Source organism: Oncorhynchus clarkii, chromosome 13 (genome assembly GCF_045791955.1).
Source record: "Oncorhynchus clarkii lewisi isolate Uvic-CL-2024 chromosome 13, UVic_Ocla_1.0, whole genome shotgun sequence".
In the NCBI taxonomy this organism is placed as follows: domain Eukaryota; kingdom Metazoa; phylum Chordata; class Actinopteri; order Salmoniformes; family Salmonidae; genus Oncorhynchus; species Oncorhynchus clarkii.
The window spans coordinates 40,328,693-40,339,807 of record NC_092159.1 but is presented as its reverse complement, the minus strand read 5'-3'; the positions used below and the strand labels follow the sequence as shown (position 1 = coordinate 40,339,807).

The 11,115-nt window shown below is 41.4% G+C and overlaps 1 protein-coding gene and 6 non-coding genes across 9 annotated transcripts in view; 1 reads left to right on the top strand and 6 right to left on the bottom strand.

The window, feature by feature from the left end:
• Nucleotides 1-65: 65 nt before the first annotated feature.
• On the bottom strand, nucleotides 66-148 carry LOC139365339 (small nucleolar RNA SNORD35). Its single transcript, XR_011626626.1, has one exon. It is a non-coding gene; the product is annotated as a small nucleolar RNA SNORD35 (small nucleolar RNA).
• A 667-nt stretch (nucleotides 149-815) lies between these two features.
• LOC139365333 (small nucleolar RNA SNORD35) lies at nucleotides 816-899 on the bottom strand. The gene has a single exon (XR_011626620.1). It is a non-coding gene; the product is annotated as a small nucleolar RNA SNORD35 (small nucleolar RNA).
• Nucleotides 900-1,309: 410 nt separating this feature from the next.
• LOC139365328 (small nucleolar RNA SNORD35) lies at nucleotides 1,310-1,392 on the bottom strand. The gene has a single exon (XR_011626615.1). It is a non-coding gene; the product is annotated as a small nucleolar RNA SNORD35 (small nucleolar RNA).
• A 667-nt stretch (nucleotides 1,393-2,059) lies between these two features.
• LOC139365331 (small nucleolar RNA SNORD35) lies at nucleotides 2,060-2,143 on the bottom strand. Its single transcript, XR_011626618.1, has one exon. It is a non-coding gene; the product is annotated as a small nucleolar RNA SNORD35 (small nucleolar RNA).
• A 410-nt stretch (nucleotides 2,144-2,553) lies between these two features.
• On the bottom strand, nucleotides 2,554-2,636 carry LOC139365338 (small nucleolar RNA SNORD35). The gene has a single exon (XR_011626625.1). It is a non-coding gene; the product is annotated as a small nucleolar RNA SNORD35 (small nucleolar RNA).
• Nucleotides 2,637-3,302: 666 nt separating this feature from the next.
• On the bottom strand, nucleotides 3,303-3,386 carry LOC139365341 (small nucleolar RNA SNORD35). Its single transcript, XR_011626628.1, has one exon. It is a non-coding gene; the product is annotated as a small nucleolar RNA SNORD35 (small nucleolar RNA).
• Nucleotides 3,387-4,361: 975 nt separating this feature from the next.
• LOC139364699 (apoptosis regulator BAX-like) overlaps nucleotides 4,362-11,115 on the top strand; it is an 8,281-nt gene continuing 1,527 nt past the window's right edge. Inside the window, exons 1-4 of one of the 3 annotated variants that reach the window (XM_071101677.1) lie at nucleotides 4,362-4,378; nucleotides 8,734-8,782; nucleotides 10,685-10,849; nucleotides 10,951-11,086. In XM_071101677.1, coding sequence (XP_070957778.1) covers nucleotides 10,952-11,086 — 135 coding nt within the window. In that variant the 5' untranslated portion in view covers nucleotides 4,362-4,378; nucleotides 8,734-8,782; nucleotides 10,685-10,849; nucleotide 10,951. Of the gene's footprint in view, nucleotides 4,379-4,587; nucleotides 5,374-7,779; nucleotides 7,805-8,733; nucleotides 8,783-10,684; nucleotides 10,850-10,950; nucleotides 11,087-11,115 lie in introns of those variants that run through there. The other 2 variants (XM_071101674.1, XM_071101675.1) reach the window with 2 other exon arrangements.

Below are 11,115 nucleotides of genomic sequence, written 5' to 3'. Positions count from 1 at the left end.
AATACATCTAAGCACTGATCTAGGGATAGGAGTAGAACGTTGAATAGGGTGAGCAGGGGGTTTGGGTCGTTGCATCAGTAATGCCATAAGGCATTGTCGTCATAACCAGAAGGCTTGGAAGACCATTGTGAGAAAAACATTATTTGCAGTAAAGTGAGAACAAAAGCTGACTGTTTTACATCCAAACCAAAAACAATAAACAGCAAGGAAATGTAAAGACTAACCGGAGAGGATACGACCACGGATGGAGACATTTCCAGTGAAGGGGCATTTCTTGTCAATGTAAATTCCATCAATAGCCTGTAGAAACAAAATACATGTTAGGTTCTCTGCAAATCTGGCTGGTCTCAGACGATGGTTACACGTGGTCTGCAGTTGAGGATGGTTAGACGTATTGCCAAATTCCCTACAATTGGAGGCAGCTTATGGTAGAGAAATAAACATTCAATTTTCTTGCAAAAGCTCTGATGGACATTCCTGCAGTCAGCATGCCAATTGCAAGCTCCCTCAATTTGAGACATCTGTGGCATTGTGTGACAAAACTTCATATTTTAGTGTGGCCTTTAATTGTGCACAGCACAAGGTGCACCTATGTAATGATCATGCTGTTTAATCAGCTTCTTGATATGCAACGGGTGGATGGATTATCTTGGCAAAGGAGAAATCCTTTGATTTAAACAAGTTTAAACATTTTCTAGAAATAAGCTTTTTGTGCATATGGAACATTTCTGGGATCTTTTATTTCCACTCATGAAACATGGGACCAACAGGTTACATCTATATTTTTGTTCAGTATGGATGCCAAAAGCCCTCCTATAACTGCATCAGTGTTGCCATTAGGCAGTGTCGTCAGAGCCACATGGGCTTGGAAGACCATCGTGAGAAAAACATCATTTGCAGCCAACATCAAATCTGATTTAATAGAACTGCAACTTTAGTGCAACAGTGAGTGACAGCCATCCTTGCAGTAGGAAAGGCACAATCAGCCAATTATTGGATACAGCCTGGCGAGAAAAAACACATGCAAGGAAGAGAGGTTGAAAAGGCTCAACAGTATGACAGAGATCCTCTTACCTGAAGGCAGGTGAGAGATGGACCGACATGTTCTTGTGCCTCTTCTCAAAGCGGGTCTATTTGCGGATGTAATGCAGGTAGTCACGTCTGATGACGATGGTCCTCTGCATCTTCATCTTGGTCACCACGCCTGAAAAGGCAGAATCAGGTCAATGTGTGGTCAATTTTTGAATACATCTAAGCACTGATCTAGGGATAGGAGTAGACCGTTGAATAGGGTGAGCAGGGGGTTTGGGTCGTTGCATCAGTAATGCCATAAGGCATTGTCGTCATAACCAGAAGGCTTGGAAGACCATCGTGAGAAAAACATCATTTGCAGTAAAGTGAGAACAAAAGCTGACTGTTTTACATCCAAACCAAAAACAATAAACAGCAAGGAAATGTAAAGACTAACCGGAGAGGATACGACCACGGATGGAGACATTTCCAGTGAAGGGGCATTTCTTGTCAATGTAAATGCCATCAATAGCCTGTAGAAACAAAATACATGTTAGGTTCTCTGCAAATATGGCTGGTCTCAGACGATGGTTACACGTGGTCTGCAGTTGAGGATGGTTAGACGTATTGCCAAATTCCCTACAATTGGAGGCAGCTTATGGTAGAGAAATTAACATTCCATTTTCTTGCAAAAGCTCTGATGGACATTCCTGCAGTCAGCATGCCAATTGCAAGCTCCCTCAATTTGAGACATCTGTGGCATTGTGTGACAAAACTTCATATTTTAGTGTGGCCTTTAATTGTGCACAGCACAAGGTGCACCTATGTAATGATCATGCTGTTTAATCAGCTTCTTGATATGCCACGGGTGGATGGATTATCTTGGCAAAGGAGAAATCCTTTGATTTAAACAAGTTTAAACATTTTCTAGAAATAAGCTTTTTGTGCATATGGAACATTTCTGGGATCTTTTATTTCCACTCATGAAACATGGGACCAACAGGTTACATCTATATTTTTGTTCAGTATGGATGCCAAAAGCCCTCCTATAACTGCATCAGTGTTGCCATTAGGCAGTGTCGTCAGAGCCACATGGGCTTGGAAGACCATCGTGAGAAAAACATCATTTGCAGCCAACATCAAATCTGATTTAATAGAACTGCAACTTTAGTGCAACAGTGAGTGACAGCCATCCTTGCAGTAGGAAAGGCACAATCAGCCAATTATTGGATACAGCCTGGCGAGAAAAAACACATGCAAGGAAGAGAGGTTGAAAAGGCCCAACAGTATGACAGAGATCCTCTTACCTGAAGGCAGGTGAGAGATGGACCGACATGTTCTTGTGCCTCTTCTCAAAGCGGGTCTATTTGCGGATGTAATGCAGGTAGTCACGTCTGATGACGATGGTCCTCTGCATCTTCATCTTGGTCACCACGCCTGAAAAGGCAGAATCAGGTCAATGTGTGGTCAATTTTTGAATACATCTAAGCACTGATCTAGGGATAGGAGTAGACCGTTGAATAGGGTGAGCAGGGGGTTTGGGTCGTTGCATCAGTAATGCCATAAGGCATTGTCGTCATAACCAGAAGGCTTGGAAGACCATTGTGAGAAAAACATTATTTGCAGTAAAGTGAGAACAAAAGCTGACTGTTTTACATCCAAACCAAAAACAATAAACAGCAAGGAAATGTAAAGACTAACCGGAGAGGATACGACCACGGATGGAGACATTTCCAGTGAAGGGGCATTTCTTGTCAATGTAAATTTCATCAATAGCCTGTAGAAACAAAATACATGTTAGGTTCTCTGCAAATCTGGCTGGTCTCAGACGATGGTTACACGTGGTCTGCAGTTGAGGATGGTTAGACGTATTGCCAAATTCCCTACAATTGGAGGCAGCTTATGGTAGAGAAATAAACATTCCATTTTCTTGCAAAAGCTCTTGATGGACATTCCTGCAGTCAGCATGCCAATTGCAAGCTCCCTCAATTTGAGACATCTGTGGCATTGTGTGACAAAACTTCATATTTTAGTGTGGCCTTTAATTGTGCACAGCACAAGGTGCACCTATGTAATGATCATGCTGTTTAATCAGCTTCTTGATATGCCACGGGTGGATGGATTATCTTGGCAAAGGAGAAATTCTTTGATTTAAACAAGTTTAAACATTTTCTAGAAATAAGCTTTTTGTGCATATGGAACATTTCTGGGATCTTCTATTTCCACTCATGAAACATGGGACCAACAGGTTACATTTATTTTTGTTCAGTATGGATGCCAAAAGCCCTCCTATAACTGCATCAGTGTTGCCATTAGGCAGTGTCGTCAGAACCTCATAGGCTAGGAAGACCATCGTGAGAAAAACAAAATTTGCAGGTAAATCAATGTGCATTTTGAAATAGACCTGACTACAGAGAAGCAGTGATCGGATGTACTAGCAAGATTTACTATCTATGAAGCTGACCATAATGAAAGTTAAGAAAAGTCAGAGCTAGCTATAATCAAAAGCAGAGCAAAATAACTAGGTAGCTAAAAACAACAGCCGTATAAAGTCCATGACATTTGGAATCCACAAGTTGAGAAAGTAGACAGCTGAGTTTAGCCAGCCAGCCAATCTAGCGTAAAAACTAACCTATGGGCTATAGGCTTTATCAGTACCTTAACTTGTGGGCCCGTGGCAGTATTTGGTATTTCGGATGACTGTCGTGCCCAAAGTAAACTGCCTGTTACTCAGGCCCAGAAGCTAGGATTATGCATATAATTGGTAGAATTGGATAGAAAACACTGACGTTTCCAAAACTGTTAAAATAATGTCTGAGTATAACACAACTGATATAGCAGGCAAAAACCCAAGGAGAATCCATCTGGGAATATCTTATTTTTTTTGAGCTCACCACTCATAATGGCTGCCTATGGGAATATCAAAAGAATACCTTCCAGATTGCAGTTCCTAGGGCCTCCAGTAGATGTCAGTCTTTAGAAAGAGTTCCAGGCTTGTTTTTTGAAAAAGTTAGCTAGAATTTGTAGTTTTTCTAAGTGGCTCCCATTTTGGCACGCCCGTCAGTGAGGGTGTGCACATCATTATCTATCTCCGGTAATTAACATAATATTCTGTCTTAAATTGTATCGTTTATTTACATATTAGGGTACCTGAGGATTGATTAGAAACGCTGTTTGGACGAAGTTTATTGGTAACCTTTGGGATTCATTTGTATGCATTTTGAACAAAAGAAACAGGTGGCTTATTGAATCAAGCGCACCAACTAAACTCACTTTATTGGGATATAAAGGACTTTATCAAACATAAGTTCCATTTGTTATGTAGCTAGGACCCTCGGGATTGCAAAAAGAGGAACATCTTCAAAAGGTAAGTGATTTATTTTAAAGCCATTTCTGACTTTAGTGACGCCTCTGCTTGGTTGGAAAATGTTTAATGCTTTTGTAAGCGGGGCGCTGTCCTAAAATAATCACATGGTATGCTTTTGCCGTAAAGCCTTTTTGAAATCTGACAACACGATGGATTAACAAGAAGTCTTTTAAACGATGTAAGGCACTTGTATTTTTATGAATGTTTAATGCTAAGATTTTGTATTCGGCGCGCTCCGATTTAACCGGATGTTGTCGAATTTGATCCCGGAAACCAGATTTCCGCTCGAAGAGGACTGTGCTTCTCGAGCATACATTTATCTAGCAATGACATGTTTTAGTTATTAACTCTGCCATAAATCAGTATACTTTGATTATAAACTAGATGAAGCATACGCCCAATGCTGTAAAGGCCAAGTTAGCAAACGTCCTAGCTGGATCTCCGACAACGCGCTCCACACAGCACCGGTCCTGGAACCATAAAACAATTAAGGGCCCAGTCTACTTTGAAATTTCAATCGCATGCTTTTCCGTTTAACTGAGGCTATATATTGTACGCCATGATACTTTTTTTCTATCAAAAAAGCACATTCATTTCGCCACGCTGTTTTGCTGAACGTACTTGTGCGTCCGCCCTCTTTGCCAGCCGAGTCGTAAAGAGAATTAAGCATGCGCGTGACGGACAGAATTTAGAAAGGACAGGATATGACGTTTAAGAAAGGGCAAGGCAGAAGCGGAACGTTGGATTCCATTTGTGTCAAAATATTTGTATTCATTGCTAATTAAACTTGCTGTAATTTTAAGTATTTTGTAAATTGACTACTCATAAATATTATTGGCCTTCTACATAGTGCTCTTGCAAGCTGGAATTCGTGAACGAGCAAAACGAAGCCACTCCTCTGGTACTGTAAACATATGTCACATGACTGCAGGAGGACGCGGACTCAAAGTAATCTTAGTACAAGATGGCAGCGCTGTCGGGAGGAGGCGACTCAGGTAAGTGACATGACTATGATAAACACAATCGAAACGGAACCGTGGTACTGATATCGTAATTATCGTGAGCCGGAACGAAAAGTATTTGTCACGATTTAGCTTACTTGTTAAATAATAGATTTTTGTTGTCGGTTGGACCTAGCCGCGTCGAGCTAGCCAGTCAACGAGCTAACATAACACCCATCCCATCTCTGAAACATGCCCGTACACATGACTGGGTAAGCTAGCTACCTAGGAAAGCTACATTATTGTATTCTAGCTGTTCAACTGGGGGAAAAGTGTTACAGTTAACTTGTTTCCTTTTCTCATCAAGCTAGCTTGTAAGCCTGTATGTGATAAACAGTTAATTGGTATTTACATATACAGCCCAAACATTTGTTTTGGATATTCGGTTTTCACTCGTCAATAGCTATCGAACCAAGCATGCCATGACATGGAGTATTGTAACGTTATATTCTTAATCAGGGGAGGATGGAGAGCAATCGACAACTTTTGTGTGTGTAAATCTTACATCTTTTTGAAGATTGTAATCTGAACCGAATTTGAAATTCATACAGAAAATGCTCTGGATTATTATCCATCCTAAATCTGATTTAGAACATTTTAATTGTCATGGAATGCTTGGTTCAATAGCTATTGACGAGTAAAGCGAATATCCTATATAAAACCACCTTTACCTTGGTACTGAACCATATACAGTTGAAGTCGGAAGTTTACATACACTTATGTTGAAGTCATTAAAAGTTGTTTTTCAACCACCACAAATTTCTTGTTAACAAACTATAGTTTACAGACAGATTATTTCACTTCTAATTCACTGTATCACAATTCCAGTGGGTCAGAAGTTTACATACACTAAGTTGACTGTGCCTTTAAACAGCTTGGAAAATTCCAAATAATGATGTCATGGCTTTAGAAGCTTCTGATAGGCTAATTGACATCATTTGATTCAATTGGCGGTGTACCCGTGGATGTATTTTAAGGTCTACTTTCAAACTCAGTGCCTCTTTGTTTGGCATTATGGGAAAATCAAAAGAAATCAGCCAAGACTTCAGAGAAAACAATTGGAGACCCCCACAAGTCTGGTTCAGCTTTGGGAGCAATTTCCAAACACCTCTGAAGGTACCATGTTTATCTGTACAAACAATAGTACATAAGCATAAACACCATGGGACCACACCGATGTCATACCGTTCAGGAAGGCGTCTCATTCTGTCTCCTAGAGATGAACGTACTTTGGTGTGAAAAGTGCAAATCAATCTCAGAACAACAGCAAAGGACCTTGTGAAGATGCTGGAGGAAACGGGTACAAAAGTATATTTTTCCACAGTAAAACCAGTACTGTATTGACATAACCTGGAAGTCCGCTCAGCAAGGAAGAAGCCACTGCTCCAAAACCGCCATTAAAAAAAGCCAGACTATGGTTTGCAACCGCACATGGGGACAAAGATTGTAATTTTGTCTTCTGGTTTGATGAAACAAAAATAGAACTGTTTGGCCATAATGAACATCATAACGTTTGGAGGAAAAAGGGGGAGGCTTGCAAGCTTAAGAACACCATCCCAACCGTGAAGCATGGGGGTGGCAGCATCTTGGTGTGGGGGTGCTTTGCTGCAGGAGGGACTGGTGCACTTCCCAAAATAGATGGCATCATGAGAGAGGAAAAGGATGTGGATATGTTGAAGCAACATCTCAAGCCATCAGTCAGGAAGTTAAAGCTTGGTCGCAAATGGGTCTTCCAAATTGACATTGACCCCAAGCATTTATTTTGTTGTTCACCTTTATTTAACTAGGTAGGCAAGTTGAGAACAAGTTCTAATTTACAATTTACAAGCCTACTCCCAAAGTTGTGACATAATGGCTTAAGGACAACAAATTCAAGGTATTGGAGTGGCCATCACAAAGCCCTGACCTCAATCCCATAGAAAATGTGTGGGCAGAACTGAAAAAGTGTGTGTGAGCAAGGAGGCCTACAAACCTGACTCTGTTATACCAGCTCTGTCAGGAGGAATGGGACAAAATTCACTTTACTTATTGTGGGAAGCTTGTGGAAGGCTACCCAAAACATTTCACCCAAGTTAAACAATTTGAAAGCAATGCTACCAAATACTAATTGAGTGTATGTAAACTTGTGACTCACTGGGAATGTGATGAAAGAAAGAAAAACTGAAATACATCATTCTCTGTACTATTATTCTGACGTTTCACATTCTTAAAATATAGTGGTGATCCTAACTGACCTAAGAGATTGAATTTTAATCTAGGATTACATGTCAGGAATTGTGAAAAACTGAGTTTAAATGTATTTGGCTAAGGTGTATGTAAACTTCCTACCAGCTCTCTAAAACGTTTGTTAAACAACACTTTCCTGGAGATATTTTGTCTCAAATCTCGAGCAGGTGAAGGACAAACCACACAGACAATCGGTATAGTAAGTTTAAATTAAAGTTTATTCAACATTCTGGAAAGGAACATTTACATGATTTTGCAGGCATTTGTTTCAGGCTGTATATACCAATTAATTGTGTATTACAGACTGATTAGTCAGATTAGTCTGAGTGCTAGCTAGCTGTGTTTAATTAGCATTTTAGTAATTTAGCAGACGAGCTCATCCAGAATGATTTACAGTTAGTGTACTTATTTTAAGATGGCAAGGTGGGACAACCACATATCACAATCATAGGAAAGTACATTTTTCCCTCTAAAGTAGTGGGGGGGGGGGGGGGGGGCTGTGTGATTATTTAAGATACTCTTTAAAGGGGTAGGGTTTCACTGGTTTTCAGAAGCTGGTTCCACCATTAGGGTGCTAGGACACAGAAGTGCTTGGACTGGGCTGAGTGGGAGCTGCCCTCCTGTAGGGGTGGGAGGGCCAGATGTGGCAGTCTGAGTCTTTGTACTTCATACTTAATTGTTGTCATTCTAGAAACATCATAGACAACTAGCCTAACTGCAGTACATCTTGGACCAGTCCAGCTGTTACTAATGTCAGCTGACAAGTCAACTTCTGAAAATGAGCCAGCTGGTGTTTTAACTGTTTTACATGAATTAATGTCACACTGAACTGGTCATGAGACATGCATACTTCAGTAGCTACTTGTTCAAGAATATCTTTGTGTCACATTTCAAACATGTTTAGCCCATTACATAATATATTTGACTGCCCAGTTTCGATATGACAGACACCCATACCTGGCTGACGCTACCCACACCTGGGTGACGCTACCCACGTGACTCAGTCAGGACTTCAAGAATTCAGTATTTGCCAGACTACCCACACATAGGCATTGTCTTAAATTGCCTCTACCTGCCCTTGGTTTATGTCCTGGTAGTACTGACTCCAGTGCTGCTTTGTGTTCTCAGGTAATGGAACTGATCAGGTACTAGAACTGGGAAGAACATTACTGACAGAGTGAGTATACCTTCATGTTTACTCTTGAATTAGATCTTTATTCACATTTGTCTGATTTAATCAGGCTGTAATACACAATTTAATTGGTAGATATAGCCTGAAACATTGGAGTGCCAAATCGTGTAAATGTTCCTTACAAGCCAGAATGTTGAATCAACTTTCATTGATACTTGCATTACCGGTTGTCTGTGCGGTTTGACCTTCAGACGCTCTAAATTTGAGACAACATTTCCACAGGGAAATATTGTTTACCAGACTTTTTAGAGATCTGCAAGGTATATGGTTCTGGTGTGTATTTTCATTCTACTGACATAGGTACACTTCAACTGCGAGAGACGGAATCTAAAACAAAAATCACGTATGAGTTTTAAGTAATTAATTTGCATTTATTGCATGTCATAAATATTTGATCACCTACCAACCAGTAAGAATTCCGGCTCTCACAGACCTCTTAGTTTTTCTTTAAGAAGCCCTCCTGTCCTCCACTCATTACCTGTATTAACTGCACCTGTTTGAACTCGTTACCTGTATAAAAGACACCTGTCCACACACTCAATCAAACAGACTCTAACCTCTCCACAATGGCCAAGACCAGAGAGCTGTGTAAGGACATCAGGGATAAAATTGGAGACCTGCTCAAGACTGGGATGGGCTACAGGACAATAGGCAAGCAGCTTGGTGAAAAGGCAACAACTGTTGGTGCAATTATCAGAAAATGGAAGTTCAAGATGATGGTCAATCACCCTCAGTCTGGGGCTCCATGCAAGATCTCACCTCGTGGCGCATCAATGATCATGAGGAAGGTGAGGGATCAGCCCAGAACTACATGGCAGGACCTGGTCAATGACCTGAAGAGAGCTGGGACCACAGTCTCAAAGAAAACCATTAGTAACACACTACGCCGTCATGGATTAAAATCCTGCAGCGCACGCAAGGTCCCCCTGCTCAAGCCAGCGCATGTCCAGGCCCGTCTGAAGTTTGCCAATGACCATCTGGATGATCCAGACGGAATGGGAGAAGGTCATGTGGGCTGATGAGACAAAAATAGAGCTTTTTGGTCTAAACCCCACTCGCCCTGTTTGGAGGAAGAAGAAGGATGAGTACAACCCCAAGAACACCATCCCAACCGTGAAGCATGGAGGTGGAAACATCATTCTTTGGGGAAGCTTTTCTGCAAAGGGGACATGATGACTGCACCGTATTGAGGGGAGGATGGATGGGGCCATGTATCGCGAGATCTTGGCCAACAACCTCCTTCCCTTAGTAAGAGCATTGAAGATGGGTCGTGGCTGGGTCTTCCTGAATAACAACAACCCAAAACACAGAGCCAGGGCAACTAAGTGGCTCCGTAAGAAGCATCTCAAGGTCCTGGAGTGCCCTAGCCAGTCTCCAGACCTGAACCCAATAGATAATCTTTGGAGGAAGCTGAAAGTCCATATTTCCCAGCGACAGCCCCGAAACCTGAAGGATCTGGAGAAGGTCTGTGTGGAGGAGTGGGCCAAAATCCCTGCTGCAGTGTGTGCAAACCTGGTCAAGAACTACAGGAAATGTATGATCTCTGTAATTGCAAACAAAGGTTTCTGTACCAAATATTAAGTTCTGCTTTTCTGATGTATCAAATACTTATGTCATGCAATAAAATGCAAATTAATTACTTAAAAATCATACAATGTGATTTTCTGGATTTTTGTTTTATAATTCCGTCTCTCACAGTTGAAGTGTACCTATGATAAAAAATACAGACCTCTACATGCTTTGTAAGTAGGAAACACTGCCGATTTTGCAGGTTATCAAATACTTGTTCTTCCCACTGTACCAGTTAATTGTTTGTTACAGCCTGATTAATCAGACAAGGATCAAAATATACTAGCTAGTTGTTTACCCGGGACCCTCTCTTCGCAGTTTCATCTACGAGCGGGTTCTTCGCCATGCTGACAGCAGTACTCAGTTGTCAGTGTCACGGACCCAGTTGGGCGGGAGTGAGCTGTGTGACCCCAACCACAAGAAACTGGCCCTGTGCCTTCAGCAGATTGGAGATGAGCTGGATGGCAATACACAACTCCAAAGGTATCTTAAATCAAGGACTTAGAAAGGGACTCCAGCTCTTTGCTTAAATTGACCCCTGTAGTTTGTACAATACTCAGAGCATCTCTTGTTTTCCCCTTCAGTATGTTAAATGATACTGCACTCCAGCCCAGCCATGATGTTTTTATGAGAGTGGCCCGTGAGATCTTCTCTGATGGAAAGTTCAACTGGGGCAGGGTGGTGGCACTTTTCTACTTTGCCTGTCGGCTGGTCATCAAGGTGAGGGTGGAGAGTGGTAGTATTTTATT